Raw genomic sequence first — 19,110 nt, 5'->3', positions numbered from 1 at the left:
CCCCCCCCCCCCCCCCCCCTCACGTCGCAAGAAGTCTGTATACTATCCGCACGCTCGCGTGCACCGTTTAATTCACCGTAGATACAGATTTCTATTGTTTGCGATTAGAAGACGCACCGTTTCTAAGAGGCACTGTAAGAGCTCGTCAAACATCCTCTCGTACATCCTAAAAAATCTCAAAGAGATTAATATGTATCTCTAGAATTGGGTTCATCCTCGTCATTTGAATTTTGCCGTTTCGATTTCTCCTTCGGAAACGTTATAAACGGTATCGAGAGGGGGGGCGAGGAAGGGATCGAGATGCAAATTGCGAACGCGACGCTGTGGTGGTACCGGTCGACAATTCCGCGAGACGAATGGAGCGTGGATGTGGATCGTGCCAGGGTTACGCTAACTTAGAATGCGAGAGTCGATGGGAATATTTCATCGACCTCGACCCGCCGCTCAAATACATCTGCAATATCGTCCACCGATTAGGACGCGACACTAATTTGGTGTCATTATGGTGGACAGTTTTTTCTCTCTCCTATTTTCCCCTCTTTTCCCTTTGAGATAGAGAGCAGAATTAGCCTGGCGGAGAGAGACGCGAGCGTGCAAGAAATCAAACTCTCCATTCCGAAGCGAAGGAAGGAGGGGGAAATTAGAAGGCGAGAAGCTGCGCTCTTTTGTGTCTTTCTTTGTAAAGAAATGCGAGGGAGGTGGTTGTACAATGTGCGATTATTTATACATATCCGAACAAAATTGAGATATTTATGACGTTTAAGAGACGTGTGATTTGCTATTTAAAAATGTAAAATATTTTTTAATCTTTCGTATTATAATTATCTGTGATGTAACAAAATATCATTCAATTACGATCGCTCCAATACGAGAAGAAAGAAAAACATATCAGTATACTTCCATGCCTCATATTACTCATCTTATATATTTATCTCATAATTGTAAAATAAAAATTTGATAACGCAGTATTTTTTGTACGAATGATCAAAAACGAACAAATTTAAAAGTGCATAATGATACAGTTAAACACATAAAATTTTTTTCGTTTAATCTACAAAAATTTTGAGATTTAGAAATTTTCGAAAAAGTTCAACATTTCAAGTCCAATGTGTGCTTTTCTGATTTCTCTGATAAACTCCATGCTAATTTCTTACAGCGTCCCAGAAAATCAAAGAACGTAAATGTATTTAATTATTTCTTAATTATCTCCGGTAACTTGCGCATTCTTTTGTACCGGCAGCGATTGTGCTTGGAGTAACCGTTTCCGGTACGACTCTCGAATCGTTATAATAACGCGCAATCTACGTTTCGAGCTGAAACCACAATCTATTGCCATAATCCGTAACAAAACTGTTCGCGTATTATACTCCGGTAACCCACACTCAACGTTCAACGATCAAGTGCGCGTAAGATTACGATCGCGCGATCAAAATTTTCGTCTGCGATATAGACGCGTTGGCATGCATAAAGAAATGCTATCGAAGTATCGCGATCACACAGTTGTGCGAATTTATCTTTCCTTTTCAGCGAGATATTCCACATATTCGCTCTCTTTCTTCCTTTGGCTCTTCTTTTCTTTTTTTCCACGACATGGAATGACGACTAGGATTGCGAACCGGTTCGCATCTATTTGGCTACTTTCTCGGCTCGCGTCGCGGCATGCCGCCCGCACTATATGCGGAAACAATTTGATACACGTTAGTTCATGTAGTAATGTACAGTCATGATACAATAACAATATAATGTATCAATATTGCGTTAAAAGAAAAAGAAGAAGAGAGAAAGCAAGAGTATACAAAATTAGTACCAAAACAATAAGAATAATAAAAATATATAAATACTAAAATAACGCTTGTTATATTTTAAAAACAAAAATGTGATATTGTAATGTCGGTATTATAAACAAGGAAAATCAGATGAACAATCTTTATTAATAATCTATAAATTGAATTACGATCGTAATTTCTATAATCTATAAATTAATCTATAAATAATATATAAATTAAATTACGATCGTAATTTAATTTATATAGATTATTAATAAAGATTGTTCATCTAATTTTCCTTGCTTGTTTATAATACCGACATTACAATATCAAATAAGAATTAATAATCTTTCATAGCGACAGTAATAACATTCAGGATAAAAAGTGATTAAAGTGTAGTCCTTAAAAGAAACCAAGCGACTTTTGAGACATCCTGTACGTCAGCACAGTTGCGAGTTCACCACGTCTCTCCCACTTGCGATATTACTATTGCCTGTCGTCGTCTTTCTCCCTCCGTCAAATCGCTCGACCGATCTCGCTGTTTTCTCGCTTTGTCTTCTCCTCTCGCTCTCTTAACGCGCCGTCCACGTCACCGCCCTTCCACAAGCTACGATGCTTTCATTTTTATCGGTGACGAGCGAGGCTAGCTAGCGTCGATCAGATCTGTAGTATAAATCAAAGCGTCAACGAGAGTTCGGTATGAGGCGAGGACAATTGAGCCTACTTTTCTGTACAGTAGTCTCCTCGACATCTCTTTACAAACCTTGATTTCCGACAATGCTTGCATACGCTTAGATGTGAAACCTTGAGGCGTCGATTTGAAATACGAAGGACGCATAATATTATTGTTTAGCATCTTTCAGTAACCTTCGGAAAAACGCCTGACACTTGGCACACTCTTGGCACTCGTAGTTCTCTCACCGAGCTACGCTCTTGTCGAAACGGCGCAATCTTAAAATAAATTTGAAATTGTAGCTAACTGGTGCAAAGAAAGAAATAAATTAAGTGCCCCAGAAGGTAATTATAAACTCTTGTTTATATTATTCCCTGAAATCGTATAGAAGAATAGGATATGTAAATATTTTTATTCGTATAAAACAATACAAATAAGAAAAAGGGCACAGAGCCAAATCTGTTTAACGTACGTATAATTTAAAAAATATATAAATATAAAATTTCAGACGTTTTTCGACTCCGATCGGATCATTTTCAATGTATAAATATAGAATTAAAATTTAATTAAAAAATACAATAAATATAAACATTCTTCAATTAAAATATATAAAAACATTCTTCATCCAACTGCATAATTATGGTATAATGTTGTAAATTGATGTCATATATAAGTATAAAAAAGATCCTGATACAAATACAAAAATAAAACTTAACGGAGTTCTAAAAATTATTTTAAAAGAATATGAGTTAAAATACCTTGTCAAAAATAGTAGAAAAAGAATTTTTATTCGTCGTTTTTTATATTATCTACACAAAGATAATTTATTTAATTTGGGTATCCATATATAAGCTGCACCCTCTTTCTATATGGCTTTTGAGTAACTTATAAGAAAGTACTATTTGTAACGATTTAAAAAAAAAAAGAATAATTTATAGATCATACGAGTCTTATTAAAAAAAACAGATCGAAGCGTTTGCATCAATTATAAAGCAGTACCGTCTCAAAATCTAATAAAAAATATCAAGGTAAACTGTTTTTTCATTTAATTCTAATAACTGATAGAATCGACGAGATAAAAAGATCTAGAGGAAGCTTGAAATTCTCAGAAAATCCGCAGAAAATGTTCGAGGCGCGATAATACTCCATAAATTCACAAAAAAGCAAAAGGAAAAGGAAGAGAAAAGAAAGAGCCAGGGAGATTTCGGGGATTTCACAAGAGCGGAGCAGAAGTGATCTAACCTGTCGCGCGAGCGCGTTTCCTAACCTCTTCGCTACGCGGCGTGACACGACGACACATCCGCCCGGATAGGAAACTCGACGCGATTATGCCCGCGTAACGCGAACGGGCCGGTCTATGTACGACGTTGTTTGTCTATCGGCGGACGCGCGGATCGGTGGAGGCAGGCGCGGCACGACGCGAGTCGGCGACGGTGATCGCGCGTAAAAATGAAATGGGGCATTGGGTGAAAGTACTCGCGGCAGCGGCGGCGACGGCAGCGGCAACGGCGAGCGAGCGTGCGAGCGAGCCTACCTCTTATATCAGATCAGTACGGTAGGCGCGCCTCGTCACAACACGCGTCTACCTCGCGTCGTTCCTCTTCGCCAGCGGACTCCCCTGATGACCTCTCCGTCGACCGTCTTGTCACGGGAATCCTGTTCCGCTTCGCGCCCCCGGACTATGCTGCCGACCTGGTAGCCTCGTCATTATCCTACTCACTGACCGAGAGCAGCTTTGTTACCTTTCTACAGAATGCTGCGCAATCTGTGGTCCCTTTGTGTTCTCTTATCGCTGGTCACTCTAGCTCCAGCACTGGAGAATGGCTTGGCCAGAACACCTCCGATGGGATGGTTAGCTTGGGAAAGATTCAGATGCAATACAGATTGTAAGAATGATCCAGACAATTGTATAAGGTGAGTTCCAACAGTGATAATATATGGATAGAACACCTGGTGTAAATGCAGAAGAAATTACAGTGGTTGGTCTCCTCTGATTTGTAGTGACCGTCTCTTCCGGACCATGACAGACATAGTGGTAGCAGAAGGATATGCTGCAGTAGGATATGAATACATTAATGTGGACGACTGTTGGCTGGAAAAAGAAAGAGATTTAAATGGGCAACTTGTACCAGACAGAGAGCGATTCCCATATGGCATGAAGAGTCTGTCAGATTATGTAATTGACTGTCTATTACTTTAGAAATGTCTTGTTTCTCTGTTTCAATGTCTGTCAGTTGCACAAATTCATTATTCTGTACTTGGCTCACTTCCCAGACTTATAATTCTCTTTTGTGCGCATGATACTTCATGAAAGATTGCTCTGTTTGTCAGGTACATTCAAAGGGTCTCAAGTTTGGTATCTATGAGGATTATGGCAACTACACCTGCGCTGGATATCCAGGTATATTGGGTTACTTGGATATAGATGCTGCCACATTTGCTTCCTGGGATGTGGATTATGTAAAGTTAGATGGATGTTACTCGCATCCTGTTGATATGGATAGAGGTATAGTTATATATCTTATAAATAATCAGTGTGTAAGTTCTCTCTTAATTAAATAAATCAACATTAAAATAATATGATATTTCCTGAAGGCTATCCTGAGTTTGGGTATCTCCTGAATCAGACTGGAAAACACATGATATATTCGTGCAGTTGGCCTGTTTATCAAATTTATGCGGGTATGAAGGTAAGCATCTCAATGCATTTTCTCCGATTTATTTCTTCTAGAGGCAGTCATTGACGTTAAATTAATTTTCAGCCGAATTACACCTCGATTGCAGAAAACTGCAATCTCTGGCGCAACTTTGATGACATCCAGGACTCATGGGCCAGCGTAGAGAGTATCATCGATTACTATGGAAACAATCAAGACGCGATTGTGTCCAACGCCGGTCCTGGACACTGGAATGATCCGGACATGTTGATCATCGGCAACTTTGGTTTAAGCTACGAGCAGAGCAAAACGCAAATGGCGATCTGGGCTATACTAGCGGCACCGTTGCTCATGTCTGTTGATCTCAGGACGATTAGGCCAGAGTACAAAGCCATTCTGCAAAACAAAAAAATTATCGCTGTAGATCAAGATCTATTGGGCATTCAAGGTCGACGGATATACAAAGTGAGTGACTTGAAAGTTAAATGTGTCAGTGCTTTAAATATATTGGTGTTATTGTTAACTAGTTGAAATTCGAGATTAACAAGTCATGAAATTCAATTATATTAGTGGCAATTTTGGTTGAACTCGTCGGAATGTGTATCACACAGTGTGATCCATTGATAACTTACAATTGCAGCACAAGGGCATTGAGATTTGGGCAAGGCCCATCACCCCAGTTTACCAAAACTACTACTCATACGCGATAGCGTTCGTCAACAGGCGAACGGACGGCACGCCGTCGGATGTGTCGGTCACGTTGAAGGAGTTGGGTCTACAGTATCCTGGAGGCTATCGAGTGGAGGTTCGTAGCGTCAACAGTTTAATCGTGCAATAATTTAATCGGCAGAAATGTCTAGGAGAAAAATTCGAAAGTATCGTTGTTTCTTTTTAGGATTTGTACGAGGACGTGGATTATCACGTGCTAACGCCACAGACCAAGATCAAGGTCAAAGTGAACCCGTCAGGCGTAGTGATACTGCGATGTAATCTGAATATAGACGACGTGTTTCGCTACTCGCCGTATTCGTCCTTGAATCAAGTCTTTAAAGTTAGGCAAAATTCATTTGAATGATCGTACGATTAACGTATTACCTTAATTTTTATTGGCGTTTTTATACGCGCGCACGTGCGAGCGTATTACGTTTTATAATATATTAACATAATTAATATAAGAATAGGAAATAAAGAATTTTATAAACTTTATTCTCTCGTGTTATTTGAAATAATCCGTATTTGTATTTACATTTTACTTTCGTATCATATCTATATACATGATATTACTTTACATTCACCCTTGACTTTATGCAATCCGCATTGGATTCTTGTACATATATTGCTACATTTAGTAATCGAACTGATTTTTCTGTCAAATCAAAGCATTATTTGTAAACATTCTATTTTAAATGTAACTTAACAACGATCAATATCCCATTTTCTTTAAAGAGACAAGTTTTTGACAAGAAGCAATGAGATGTAACAGACGCATCTCTCTACACGTGCAAGCGCCAAACATATCTCTTTATATTCGTCGCATCCAACTCCCTTTGACGTCTGTAACGCGTCACGAGGAGAGAGAAAGAGAGAGAGAGAGAGAGAGAGACGCGCAAGGATACTACAAATGTACAATCGCGGAGACGTTCTCTATTATAAGTTTGCTATAGATACCGCAAGCCATACGTTTCTCGCGCATCTACCTACGCTCATCCACCCGCAGCTGGCAGGGGAAACGTATCTCATTACACCCACTCTCTCTTCCGCCCTTTCCTCCCTCTTACGCTGGTAATGCGTCACAGCGACGCCCGCGTCGCGTCGCGTCGCGTCGCGTTGCCTCGCGCGTGCTCCCTTCAACCCCCAGCGGAACCGCAGCCATTGTCGGAGGGTCGGTCGGTCGGCTCGATTCTTCGCGAAACGCGCGTCCATGGTGCGCGCGTAACACACCCTTCCATCGCGCGAACACCCTGTGTGAAAATCGAGCGAACGCGAACGAGCGAGCGAATTAAAAAGAGGAGAAGGAAAGAGAAGGAAAAAAAAAAGGTGAAATTCAACGACGCGAGGGATGTGAGAGGAATCCGTTCGTCGGCGCGATGAGACGCGAACATTCGCGCGACGCCGATTTCGCGCGAGCAGCACCAGCACCAGTACCAGCCGACGCTGCCACCGCTGCCGCCGCCGCCGCCGACCCCGCTGCCGACGCTGCCACCGCGCTGCTGCACCCTCTTGCCGCCACAGCAGCGTATCTCACCGCGAGCATGAAGATTCCGCCTCTTTCATGACCCAGGTGAGTCTTTGAAGAAAGATCATCTTTGACAGTAGAGAATTGTTTAAATAGTGTGATGTCGATCTGACCGCGAAGTGCTGGTCTTGCGCGATTAGCGATATGGCGGCCGTTGCCGGCCTCAACGAATTTGCGTAGGCAGTCTATCGCGAAGAAATTGATTTTGCCTATTCATGAGGATTCGCAATTATTCTGCGCGATAAGATTGATACGCTCTTATCAATATAAGGTATAAAGTGTCGACAATAGTCGATAACTTGCGTTTGACGTTGGTTGCTCCAATCGCGGTAGATTCTGACTCATTTTCATTCGAGACCTCCGAACTTTTAGTTACCTCCTTGGGTATCCGAGATCCTCTCGAAGTCGCTTGATTTGTATAAACGATCATCAAATCGATGAGGTAGCTCGAAATGATTCTCAGTCATTGACGTAGAGGTAACTCGCATGAATGAATAATGGCGCCACATCGAATCGTTTTGAACGGTGACGCGTTTAGTGCTGTATTACAGACGCGGAATTGCTAGTCCACGGTTGTTCGCATCGATTACACACAATCGCGAAATTCCATATCCAATTATTCAATCTTTCTTATCTTAGCGAATTTTATAGAATTTCTGAAACAGAAATTGACGATTGTTACATAAAATTATGAAAAAATGATATGAAACACTCGATGATTTGTCAATATTCATCCAATTAGCTTCGATTAATACATGTAAGCAAGCCGCAGATAAATTTGTTAAAAATTTGTTACAGAATGAAATAGTTTAAAATGCGTGAATTATATAATTTTTATTATGTAATTTGTTGTATTATTTGCACACAACATTTTTGACGAATTTTCATGTAATTACCTTGTTCTCACAATTAATTCTATCACTAGTTTATCTGACATTACGAAACATAATGTCTTCTTTACTCTCCCTCGCCATTGTGTTCTCATTGAAATAACTCTGATCTAATCTCATTATACACGTATTAGATACGTGAGATAACGATGCTGTGTCTCACACGTTCAATTAACATATAACAGGAATTGAAACTAAAAGGGGATGAATACGCATAGATGACGTGTATATATAATTCCAAGTGTCACTGTACAAATCGGTAGAGGCACTCTGTATTTATCATATTTCGTATGTAGGGCGGTGCAGATAAATCGATACGCGGCACTTTCATTCATGGCTGCCTCTCTCACGGTTGGCACATTGCCGTTGCTCTACGTACCACCCACGCCGTCGAGACCAACACATTTACGATCCAACCGTTACGTAGTGTATAGTCTAACGGTGGTGGCACAGTGGTTCTCCGTCTCGTCAGGGGGTGGCGATCTCACGTTGCGGAAATCTCGACGTCCATGGCATTAAATGTACGTCGATTGATAAATCGCTTTATCCAAAACATCCAGGCAGCGAAAAATCTGTAATTTGGAAAAAAGAAGTTGATGACGTCGAAATAGTTTTCTCATTTCTTTTTAATTAACCGGTGGAGAATCTAATTAAATAAATCAGCAATCCACGCTCGATGCGATCGGCCCTTAGTCCTTGAACGAACAGACGACGTTTCATGACGTAAGCAGTCGCGTGGGATGCATTTCACATCCTATTTATAAGTCGTTGTCATTAGTAGCATGTAGACGAGTCTGTCTCTTTCTCTTTCTCTCTTCTCTCGAACATCGGTGCATAATAGCCTGACAATACTTTAATCGTTGAAATTGAATGGAAAATGAGAAACAGTATAGACGTAGATTACATTTTGCTTGTAACTTCCCTGTTTAAAGGATTTTATGTTCTCTGAAGTCTCTCATTCACTCCCCCCCAAAAGTGCAAACAGAGACGCTCTAACGTCGGTGCATCAAAGACCTCGAGGAAGCTGATGCTTATGCGTCTCTCTTGGGAATGAGCTCCCGTATAAGAATTACGAGTTAATAATTGCATCTCGTGCATCACCACTGCACCGCCGCATCCCTCGGAAGTGAGCAACAGCGCGCACGTCGATATTACGTCGACGTACGTCCGCTCGTCCGTCCATCCATCCATCTATCCATTCGCTCGACCGTTCGTTTACGTTGAGTGACGATAGTTGACATTAGTCATCGCGCACGAGGCATCTGGTGGCATCCTTAAATTAGTTAAACTAGTACATCGAGAGAGTCTAACCCAGTTATGCGAAAGGGGGATATCGAATAAATTCACCGCGCAGTCGCGTATCGGAAGCCTGCGAACTTGGACGCACACATGTATACCCGGCCCTTTCGTCGCTCGCTTGCACACAACAGAGCAGAGACGAAGGGAACCGCGACGTGTAAAGGAGGGAGTCGCAGGAGAATGGAGGCGGGGAAGGATGCGCTGCTCTTTGAAGTTGGTCCACCTGTCTCCGACGGCGTTCGCCACAGAACACAATGCGGGGGTGGCGGTGGCGCGTGTGGAGAGCAGCCCTTGCGCCAGGCGGATTTTCTGCTCGGTAACGTTTGCCAAAGGATCTATTTAAAGGATCGGTTCGGTCGTCTGTCTTCGGTCGCGACTTTTGACTTCCGAGCCCTCTTTGAAACGCCGCAGGTCGGTGTTCCAGTGTTTCCGGTCATCGAATTCGCCCTCTCGAAAACTCCGTGTCCTTCTAATTTTCAAACGTGTTCTCCATGGAAAGGAGCGTCGTCGATCTTATGATGTTCTTGGATGTCTGCCAGCTCTATCTGCACACCAGAAAGAAATCCCGGAATCTTTGCACGCTCTGGGCGATCGTGACGTTCATTCGTACCGAGGACACCGGAGGTTTTTTGCGATGGTGTCGAGTGTATACGATACCCCGTTTGCGGTATCGCTCGGATCGCGCCAAGAAAACGGAGGATAAAGAGAAGTTGAGACCCGACAAGCTGTTACTCAGATTGCTGCAAGAGCTATTCTATTGCGGATGCTTGCCGCCCTGCGAGATAGGTCTATGAGCAAAGAACGCGACGTGCGTGTTCACGTATTACTGTGCCAAGTAAACGTGAGTAAGACAGCGCAAAAGTCCCACGCGTTATTCAGCAATTCTGCCGCAGCAGGATGCAGTCCTAAAAATCGACAAAAATACTTGTTAGCCTTTTAATTCGCAATTTGTAGTTGAAGAATAAATCTTTAGCGTAAATACCTTGGTATTCTGTCTTAGATTTCTGTCATCCAGTTAAATGTTTTTCTTTATCTTATTTGAGTGCCTTCGATCTTGAGAACTGAATCACTTTCCAATCGCTCGAATTAGAGAGACAAATATTTCTGTGCAGCATCGTAAGCGCACATGTGGACGGGGATAAATTACTTTAGCGAGAGGGATGTCTGAGAGCGACGGAGAGCATGCAGCTCGCTCGGTGGCCTTAGAGCAAGCCTACGTCCACGAAGTATACGAGCAATGCGCCGAGAACACTACGCAAAGTAAACACTGGCCACGAATATATCAGTTTCTTCAAGAACTCGAACCGGGTGCCCTCGTCTGTGACATCGGTCAGTCAAAAGTATACTTTACATAAGATGTTTCTTTTTTTCTTTTTAATTAGCTTTTATTGACTGTGTTGTAAACTGTGTTTATCAATACGTAATTCTAACCAAGTATTCATAGTGGGTTACATAATTAATAGAGTTTGCGTTCCGTATGCTTTAATTTTATAACATTATACTATCTCTCCGTCTATGTAACATCGTTATATCTGCATCATCTAGGTTGCGGCAACGGTAAATATCTCAGCGTAAATCACAGTGTCTTCAAAATAGGGGTGGACAGATGCAAGCGTTTCACGGACATCGCGCGCGAGAAGGAAAACGAGGTGTGTGTATAATATATCAATTTTGTATAAAGTAGACGTTCTTATTTTTAAACTAATTTTATATTTTATCAATTCTATATTCTATATGTTATTCTATATTTTTCTACACTTTGTAGAAATGACTATAAACTAATTTCGAATCAATGCATGCGAAATAAAATTTACTGTTAAATATTTTACTCAAGAAATCTTGTACTCACGGAAACTTGTTTGTGTGCGATAAGGTTCTAATCTGCGATAATTTGGCTCTACCATTCCGAGAAGAAAGTTTTGATGCAGTGCTGTCGATCGCTGTGGTGCACCATTTTGCTACCACGGAGAGGAGGGTACATGCGTTGAAAGAGTTGGCGCGAGTCCTTAGAATTGGGGGTCGACTCGTTATATCTGTCTGGGCTATGGAACAAAAGCATAGAAAAGTAAATAAAGATTTCTTTCTTTTAATTAATTTTTTAATTTATCTCTCTTAATTTTTTCTTTTAATAATATCGATATCTCAAATATATCTGTATTACAAATTATATTGTTATTATTGACAGTTTGAATCGCAAGATGTTTTAATACCATGGCCCAAATCACATTGCATGAGTACAGCGTCAGAGGGGACGAAGCATTCGGGTGTATCAGACAGTAACGAGAAGCGAGATGATGATGCTACACAGAAATATCAATCATTCTCCAAGAGGTGAGTTTTTAACAAATTATCTCACTGATGCAATGTTGAGATCAATCATAACACGTTTAGTCCCGTTATAGCATAATTTCTGTATTTCCTGTAAATATCGTATCGTATGTAGGTCATAGCTGTCATGATTTCTTGTTCCAGAAATAGCCAACGAAAATGTAAAAGCAAGAGTTATTGGATCGATCCGATATTCAGCTTGTCGCCATCCACCAGTAGCCTCTCTAGTCCGAATGAGACCTGTTATAGCTGTTTCCGACGAGCGTTACAGGTAACTTATAGATAAGTAAGCGAATAAGAGAGAGAAAGAAAGTGATTATCTACAAATGTAATATTTTAAAATTTGAGCATCTAAAGAGTTACACTAGTTACATTAAAAATATTTTTGATAATATTTAGAAATGCTTCCTATTATTGTTATATTGTTTCACCAATATTAGTTATCACAAAGATCATTTAGTTAAACGTCACCTAAATTTTTTCTATTTAATCGCTACTTTAAAACTGTATTTCTGATATGTTATTTAATTATCCTATTATTATTCATGATATTAACAAAATTGTACGATTATTTTCAGAAATTAGCAAGGAGCAAACGCGGAGGTGACGGTCGAGCATGGTTTCCTGGAAGTTGGCAGAGCAGTACCAAGAGCAGGCGGCATTATGACCCCGAGGACACAACCGACGTGGACGAGCTGCCAATCGAGCTACGCCGGGTAGAGACCACACATACGCTAACGATGACGAACAAGCATTCCACGGACACGCTGAGCATCAAATCCAAAAGCTTGGGTGATATCTTAGAAATTGAGAGGCTCGATTTGGTGCGTTCACGTTCCAGCATTCCGGGTTTCTATTCGACGTCCGAGCTGATTTTGGATGAGCGATCGGTTTCGTCATCGTCGAGCGGCTCAAAGCCGCGGCTGGTGAAGCAGAAGTCATACGTAGAAGAGATTGGTTTGGAGAATCCCGAAGACACTGCCATTGAAAACCTGATAAAGGACCTCCCGAACTTCTCCTACCAGTCGTTGCGCAAGCGTAATATACCGTTAAAGCAGAGCTCGATGAACGAAGAACTAATGTCGGCGGAACGGCTGGAGGAGAAGGAACGAGTGCGGCGAAATATCATGAAACAAGCGTCGCTGAACGAGGAGCTCATCTGCAAGTGGCGAACATTCGAGGCGCTCAAAGATTCGATCAGTCCGGTGAGCGCTAGTCGGCGCTTCCAACTATTAAAGAACGAACTCACTAGCAAACTCAAGCGTTCCACAACGAACATCGAGAAGGTCTCCAGCATGTCCATCAAGAATGGTTTCGTTCGCATGCTGCAGGGATGGAAATCCTGTGAGAACGAATCGGCGTCCGCCGCGACAACGGAAGCGACGAAGCCGAAGTCAACGGACAATAAAGTACAACCGGTAACAATGGTGAAACGTAGCATCGAAGGTGTCGAACGTCGTCTTTCACGCGAAGACGGCTCGGACTCGTCTAAGGACAGCAGTTTGCAGAGCGACACCAGCGTAGATTCCGAAGACAGCTTCGCATCTGTGATTTATGTGCCGAAGCAGGACGTCACGGCACTACCGGCGCCGTCCTCAGTCAATGAGGTTCCTTCCGCACCGCGACCGGCGGCATTACAGCTCAGTACGACACCACCGTCGCCGCGTGTCAAGCAGCCGTTGGACAGTGGTCAATCATCTAGATTCAAAGTGATTGGTGTGTCACCATTGCTGAAACAGCAATCGACTGTTACGAATACGAATACGCATCTCGGCGATGCGATGAAACCTAGTGTGCCGACCGTTGTAGCCAAGGAAACGTTCGATAATACTTTACAGGCACCGGCAGCAGGAGGACTCCGTCTAATACCGGAACCGGACGAAGAGTCGGACACTACGTCTTTGATACATGCCTTTAATGATGTTACTAAGGTAGTCAGTCGCGAGCCAGTCGCGAGCGAAGACGACAGCCGAAAGGCTAGACTGAATCAAATCAAGGAGTTACTGATAGCGAAACCAGGCTTTGCTACACGCGCCAGACCGTCGTTTCCATTGGTCAGACGTGCCTCCACGGCGGCTTCGGGTCGTCTAGAGACAGTCACGAGAATTTTACCACGTCTGTTATCTCTAGAATTATTCAATCCGGAGACTGATGACTTGGACAGTGATTCCAGTGGCGTCTCGTCGCCGGAATCAATCGGCTCGGTGATCAGCGTCACGTCGGATGAACGGTACATCGCGAGGAAGGAGGCCGAAGAAAAGAAAAACAACGTACAGACAGATGAGAGTCTTTCCAAATCAAATGGAGATGATGTATCAAAGAGAACGAAGGAAACGGAAAGTAGTATACGTGACGATGAGTCGTTTAGTATGATAACAACAGCGTCACTCGAGGATTCGAATACACCTCTGGATCCTTCGCATGAAGACTCGTCTGCGGATCTCGAAGATGATACGTTTCTTGCAGAAACCGAGATAATGCGCGACATTTCTCAAGATAATTTAGAGACTGACACGATCTGTTCTACGTCGCGTATTTTTTTGGAAAACGGTAAGTCCATCTCTTCGCAGTCTATGAAGCTTCTGAAGGCCGCTGCCAACGTGGCAAGTTCATTGGAGGACGCTGTAGAGCAAGCGATTCAACACAATGCCCAAGTAGAACAATTGTCGCAAGTTGCACAACGGCGGAATAACAACAGCATTTGGTCGCAATCGAGCGTGCGAACGCGAGCGTATTTAAAGCAGGATTGTAAATCCATTTCAGAAGATTTGGGCGATTGCGCTGATGAATCAAGCAGCGATCTTATACGAGATATTAGTCGGTACTGCCAGAACTCGTCGTTCGATTTTCTCGAGGTCTGCCAGACGTCGAGAACTACGTCATCGTCGTCGTCGGATGTCGCGAGAAATAATTTGAGTGCAGAATCGGATATTACGGCCTGTTGGGATGTATGCAATCAAGTACCTAAGGAGACTTCGTGGATTGTAAACGAAGCGTATGACGGAGGTGGATATAACAAGTTCGCTAATGTGGTCCAATCTAAACTGACACCCAAATCTTCGAAATCTCTCTGTGACGATGCCATTTTAGAATCCGAATTCGACAGTAAATTTCCATGCAACTCCAAGTACGAAGTTGAGCTCGAAGCCGAACCCAAAACTACATTCATATCCAAATGCGACGAATCGTTTAGAGTTAATCATGAATCTGAAGAGAAGTTAAAAACTGAAATCGATCTTGTATCCAGATCCAATCCCGAATACAGTAGTAATCTTGTAAGTGATACAAAACAATCGTATATCAATGCTGAAAGCACGCTCAATCTCCAATCCGGAGCAAGACTTAAATCTACCGTTAATCAGGAGCATTATCGTTCCGTCAACACTTCGTCGTTGTTGCACAGTAACTCGGATGATACGTTGGACTTTGTAATGGTGTCGAAGACAGGCGAGTTCGAAGAGGACGCAAAGACAATCGGAAAATGGCGTTCCTCTCACAGTAGATTATCGATGGATTCGAACGACGTGGGTGATTCTCTGATAGAGAATACAGGGACAAGCCTAAGCGACGGCAGTCAAGCGGAATCGACAGCGAGACTGTTTACCGGCAGTACGGTGTCATTAATATCAAATCCAAATGTGGAGAACATCCGTCGGTGTTCGGTGGAGCGACGAAGATTGCAAGAACGCGGCCATTCGTTGGACGAGATGTCGAGCGAGACGAAAAAACGAGAGGGCTGTCTAGTCACCGCAAGCACTAACACCCTAAGTAACGCCTCGTCCCAGGAATCGTTACCCTCCGATCGCGGCGGTGGTTCCATTACCTATCACCGATATTATCACGTCTTTCGGGAAGGCGAACTAGATCAGCTGATCAACAAGTACGTCGAGAACCTGCATATCATTTCATCATATTATGATCATTCCTGCTGGTGCGTCGTTGCGGAGAAAGTGCAGGTCTGGACTATATGACTTCGGATACGGATCATCGTGTGAAGGACCAGCGACTGCCGTGACTCGTTCATCGGCCGCCTTCGCCAAGTTGTACCGGGTGTCTCGATAGGAGATGTCAGCCAGAAGGGATCAACTAGGTTCAACTTTATGAAAATTCGCATCTGCTTAGTTTCACTTTTCAGTCGAAAATAGTTCCCGGTCTACTAATTGAAGAAAATGAATCGCAAATCTAAGAAACTAGGAACATATACAATTCCTAACCCTTTAATTTTTAATATGTAACACGGTTCGCACTATATTTAGAATTTGGATTACGGAACGACGTGTTGGACAGAACTTTTACTTTCGAAATAAAAATACTGATCCCTCTTTTTTGGGGCACACAGTATATACGCCGGTGGATGGATTAAATGCGGTTACGTACGAAAAATCTCGGCTCGAGTACGAGGCTTACGACTCTAAATACGTAGATCTAAGAGTCCAAGGATCTCAAAATTCAGGGGTCCAAGAATCCAAGGATTTTAAGGCTCAAGGATTTCATAATAATCCAAATTAACGAGTTTAATCACGAGTTGACTTTCTAATGATCCGTTCTCAAAAATTCTACGACGACCTATATCGCTATTGAAATATCGCTTTACGCTCGTTGAACATTCCTTTCACGTTTATCTCATCATAAGATTTCTCGGTCCGTTATGTCACTGAAGTGATGCAAGAATAAAAGTTAAAGTTAAAAAAAAAATTAATGATATAAACAATAAAGATTAATGACATAAACGATACAACGCAACTGCGAATTGATACATCATAAAATATCCAACAAAATAAGAAACATTAAAAAAAAATACCTATAAATACTTTTTTCGATTGGTTTCTATTAATTGCTGCATAATTTTTGTTTTCCACGTTCACAACTCGTTTGATCTTAGCTTCACTTCAGGGACGTTCAGGGCTATTCATTTTATTTATCGGACTCGTACATCTCGGAACAACGATTGCAGAAAGCATGATTCTTCGAGAACACATCAAAGTAAAAGGGGGCGAAAAATATTTGCTCGAAGGATGTTGATTTTCTCGAAGAGTGATGCAATCTGAATGTACATGCGTTAAGCATAAAAGTTTAGAAAAATTCATAAACGGCAATTGGCTCCGGCTGTGGAGCGTATTTTCTAGCTTCTCGAGGAACCGACAATATCCGAACGCTTAAACGTAGATATACCTCAATAATACGAACGCTCCACTTCCAAAGTGTATACATGCATACGTTTACACACGTGTTTGCGTACATATTACATACTAGCGTATTCCTTACTTGTAGAAAATTCTCGCTACGCGTTGCATTGGCAAATTAAACTGTCGTTATCGAAGTTGGCAACAAAATTAGATCAGTGAGAGACAAAGACAATATTTCGAACTTTGATAATTTAAAGAGAAAAAATTATAAATAAGATATTTGCAATAATCAGACGTAAACAAGTAAGGGATATTCTAATATACATATCCATCTACATATATATATATACACACGCGCGCGCGCACATATACATACAAACACATACGGCATACGTACGTACATACGTGATACATATATATATTAGGATATAAGGATTCAAGGATCCAATGATCTAAAGATTGAATGCTTATATCCTTGGATTCTTCGCCCTAAGTTTTTCGATTCCCCAGACCGTTCAGAGAGCTTTTACGTTATAAAATATTTTTATTATCAACCTTCTTCGTTTTATGAGTGCTCACCTCTTTGAAAATTCTCAATTTTTCCGTCACGATCTTAACAGTCTTCAAATCGCTGAATATTTCAATCCGTGCAGTCTTTAGATCTTTTTAAGTAATCCTTTTAATCCTGGAACACAAACGGAAGATATTCGTAGCGCGTTGTTATATTTGACGATTGTTAAATTCATACAGTAAGGCATTCGGCGACTGAAGATCCAAGGATCCAAGCATCCGTTTACGTTACCGTATACTCACATGTCGCATAGAGCAGGGCATAAATGTAATCTAAGCTTCGTTATTTTTATGATCTTCATTATCGTAGTCGAGAACGAAGTTTTTATCACGACCCTTTAACCGGTGAACCGGACGCGATCCATTTGCGCCAAAAACAAATATCTGCAATGAAATTGCTGATAAATTTCACGATATGTATCATAGGATAAATTGTATTATATCTCGAGAGTGATACTCGCAACGGATCGCTGAAGTTAACGCAATATTAAACTAAGGACTTTTCATAAAGGACAAAAATTTGTCCTTTATAGTTTTCGACGTATAATATGCGGTAGAATACACTAAAGAAGATAAAAAAGAAAGAGAATATGTGATGAATAAGCGCGAGCTTGGAATTACTGGTTAAAGGGTAATTCGACCGAGAGCAACAAGCTGCTATTCCGTTTTCCGGAGAAGGCCGTTCGGTTAGCCAGACGTATTTAACAGGTAGTCAACGATGTTCTTTTATAATTTATGGGATAATTTTCATTCGTACCCGTTTCGAGGAAGGAAATGCGTATCAGAAGCGTGTATATGTTTGTATGTGTGCGTGAGAGAAAGATAGAGCGCTCGAGAGAAAGGATAGACCAAAGGCGCAATCTCTAGAAAGAGAAAGAAACCGATGTAAATATGTAAAATAAAGTGTTCCTGACGTAAACGCACAGAAGATCGTCAGAAGGCATAGTTCCAACAAGCGGTAATTTCGCACGAGAGTTCTCTGTCGGCCCGTTCCTCTTATCCTTCCTCACCATCGTACAGATTCTCGAGGATATATGCTGTGGGATAAATTAGGAAGAAAAATCTTTTAAGGCAGTGTTCGGATATCCGCTGTCAGTACTGAAAATACACAGTATACGTAAAGCCTATGGCACATGATACATTTTTTCCTGCTTGCATTTTGATAAATTATTAGAATCGGCATCACGCAAAATGCAGAATTTCTAGTAATTTATTAAAATATAAGCAAAATAAAGCAGGAAAAATTAATCATACATTTAACATACAATATGTATAAATTTTTACAGAATTAGGAAAGTTACTTTTTAGATTACCTTATGCGTGTTTATTACAGAAATTAAGTATAAAAAATAATACAAAAATTGGAACGAATGATAAACTCTAATATAAAAAATAACATGTTGAGATTTATTGTATTCGACTTCCATAAAAAGTAATTTGAAAAGTAACTTTGTCAACACTGGATTTTCATTAGTGCTAGCAGTAGAATATATACATTAGACATGGCTTAAATAAATAAATAATGATTATGTATTGGACTCGGATTTTCGAGATGCCGCAGAATA

At 41.4% G+C, this 19,110-nt stretch overlaps 2 protein-coding genes across 3 annotated transcripts; both read left to right on the top strand.

The window, feature by feature from the left end:
- Positions 1 to 3,394: 3,394 nt before the first annotated feature.
- Positions 3,395 to 6,274, top strand: LOC108778045 (alpha-N-acetylgalactosaminidase). Its single transcript, XM_018545111.1, has 7 exons — positions 3,395 to 4,353; positions 4,441 to 4,615; positions 4,771 to 4,945; positions 5,035 to 5,129; positions 5,202 to 5,561; positions 5,737 to 5,901; positions 5,992 to 6,274. Exons 1-7 carry the CDS (start codon positions 4,193 to 4,195, stop codon positions 6,169 to 6,171), a joined length of 1,311 nt encoding a protein of 436 aa, XP_018400613.1. The 5' UTR covers positions 3,395 to 4,192; the 3' UTR covers positions 6,172 to 6,274.
- Positions 6,275 to 6,903: 629 nt separating this feature from the next.
- On the top strand, positions 6,904 to 18,104 carry fid (class I SAM-dependent methyltransferase fire dancer). 2 transcript variants are annotated; one of them, XM_018545109.1, is made up of 7 exons: positions 6,904 to 7,377; positions 10,634 to 10,850; positions 11,067 to 11,170; positions 11,395 to 11,586; positions 11,707 to 11,852; positions 11,994 to 12,120; positions 12,428 to 18,104. In XM_018545109.1, the coding sequence occupies exons 2-7, from the start codon at positions 10,682 to 10,684 to the stop codon at positions 15,818 to 15,820; spliced, it is 4,131 nt and encodes a 1,376-aa protein (XP_018400611.1). In that variant the 5' UTR covers positions 6,904 to 7,377; positions 10,634 to 10,681; the 3' UTR covers positions 15,821 to 18,104. The 2 variants fall into 2 exon arrangements, with proteins under 2 accessions (XP_018400611.1, XP_018400612.1); XM_018545110.1 differs by lacking the exon at positions 6,904 to 7,377 and adding an exon at positions 10,335 to 10,362.
- The last annotated feature ends 1,006 nt before the right edge of the window (positions 18,105 to 19,110 follow it).

The sequence above is a fragment of the Cyphomyrmex costatus genome, unplaced genomic scaffold (genome assembly GCF_001594065.2).
Source record: "Cyphomyrmex costatus isolate MS0001 unplaced genomic scaffold, Ccosl1.0 scaffold474, whole genome shotgun sequence".
Classification (NCBI taxonomy): domain Eukaryota; kingdom Metazoa; phylum Arthropoda; class Insecta; order Hymenoptera; family Formicidae; genus Cyphomyrmex; species Cyphomyrmex costatus.
The sequence above is the reverse complement of the archived record's forward strand: the minus strand, read 5'-3'. Positions and strand labels throughout refer to the sequence as shown.

What these genes read in the sequence shown, in the direction of transcription:
- LOC108778045 (XM_018545111.1), top strand. Translation starts at nt 4,193, where the DNA reads ATGCTGCGCAATCTGTGGTCCCTTTGTGTTCTCTTATCGCTGGTCACT. An exon ending in TGAAGAGTCTGTCAGATTAT is followed by an intron (nt 4,616 to 4,770) that starts GTAATTGACTGT and finishes TCTGTTTGTCAG; the next exon opens with GTACATTCAAAGGGTCTCAA. An exon ending in CTGGAGGCTATCGAGTGGAG is followed by an intron (nt 5,902 to 5,991) that starts GTTCGTAGCGTC and finishes GTTTCTTTTTAG; the next exon opens with GATTTGTACGAGGACGTGGA.
- fid (XM_018545109.1), top strand. Translation starts at nt 10,682, where the DNA reads ATGTCTGAGAGCGACGGAGAGCATGCAGCTCGCTCGGTGGCCTTAGAG. An exon ending in CGCGCGAGAAGGAAAACGAG is followed by an intron (nt 11,171 to 11,394) that starts GTGTGTGTATAA and finishes GTGTGCGATAAG; the next exon opens with GTTCTAATCTGCGATAATTT. An exon ending in GTTTCCGACGAGCGTTACAG is followed by an intron (nt 12,121 to 12,427) that starts GTAACTTATAGA and finishes GATTATTTTCAG; the next exon opens with AAATTAGCAAGGAGCAAACG.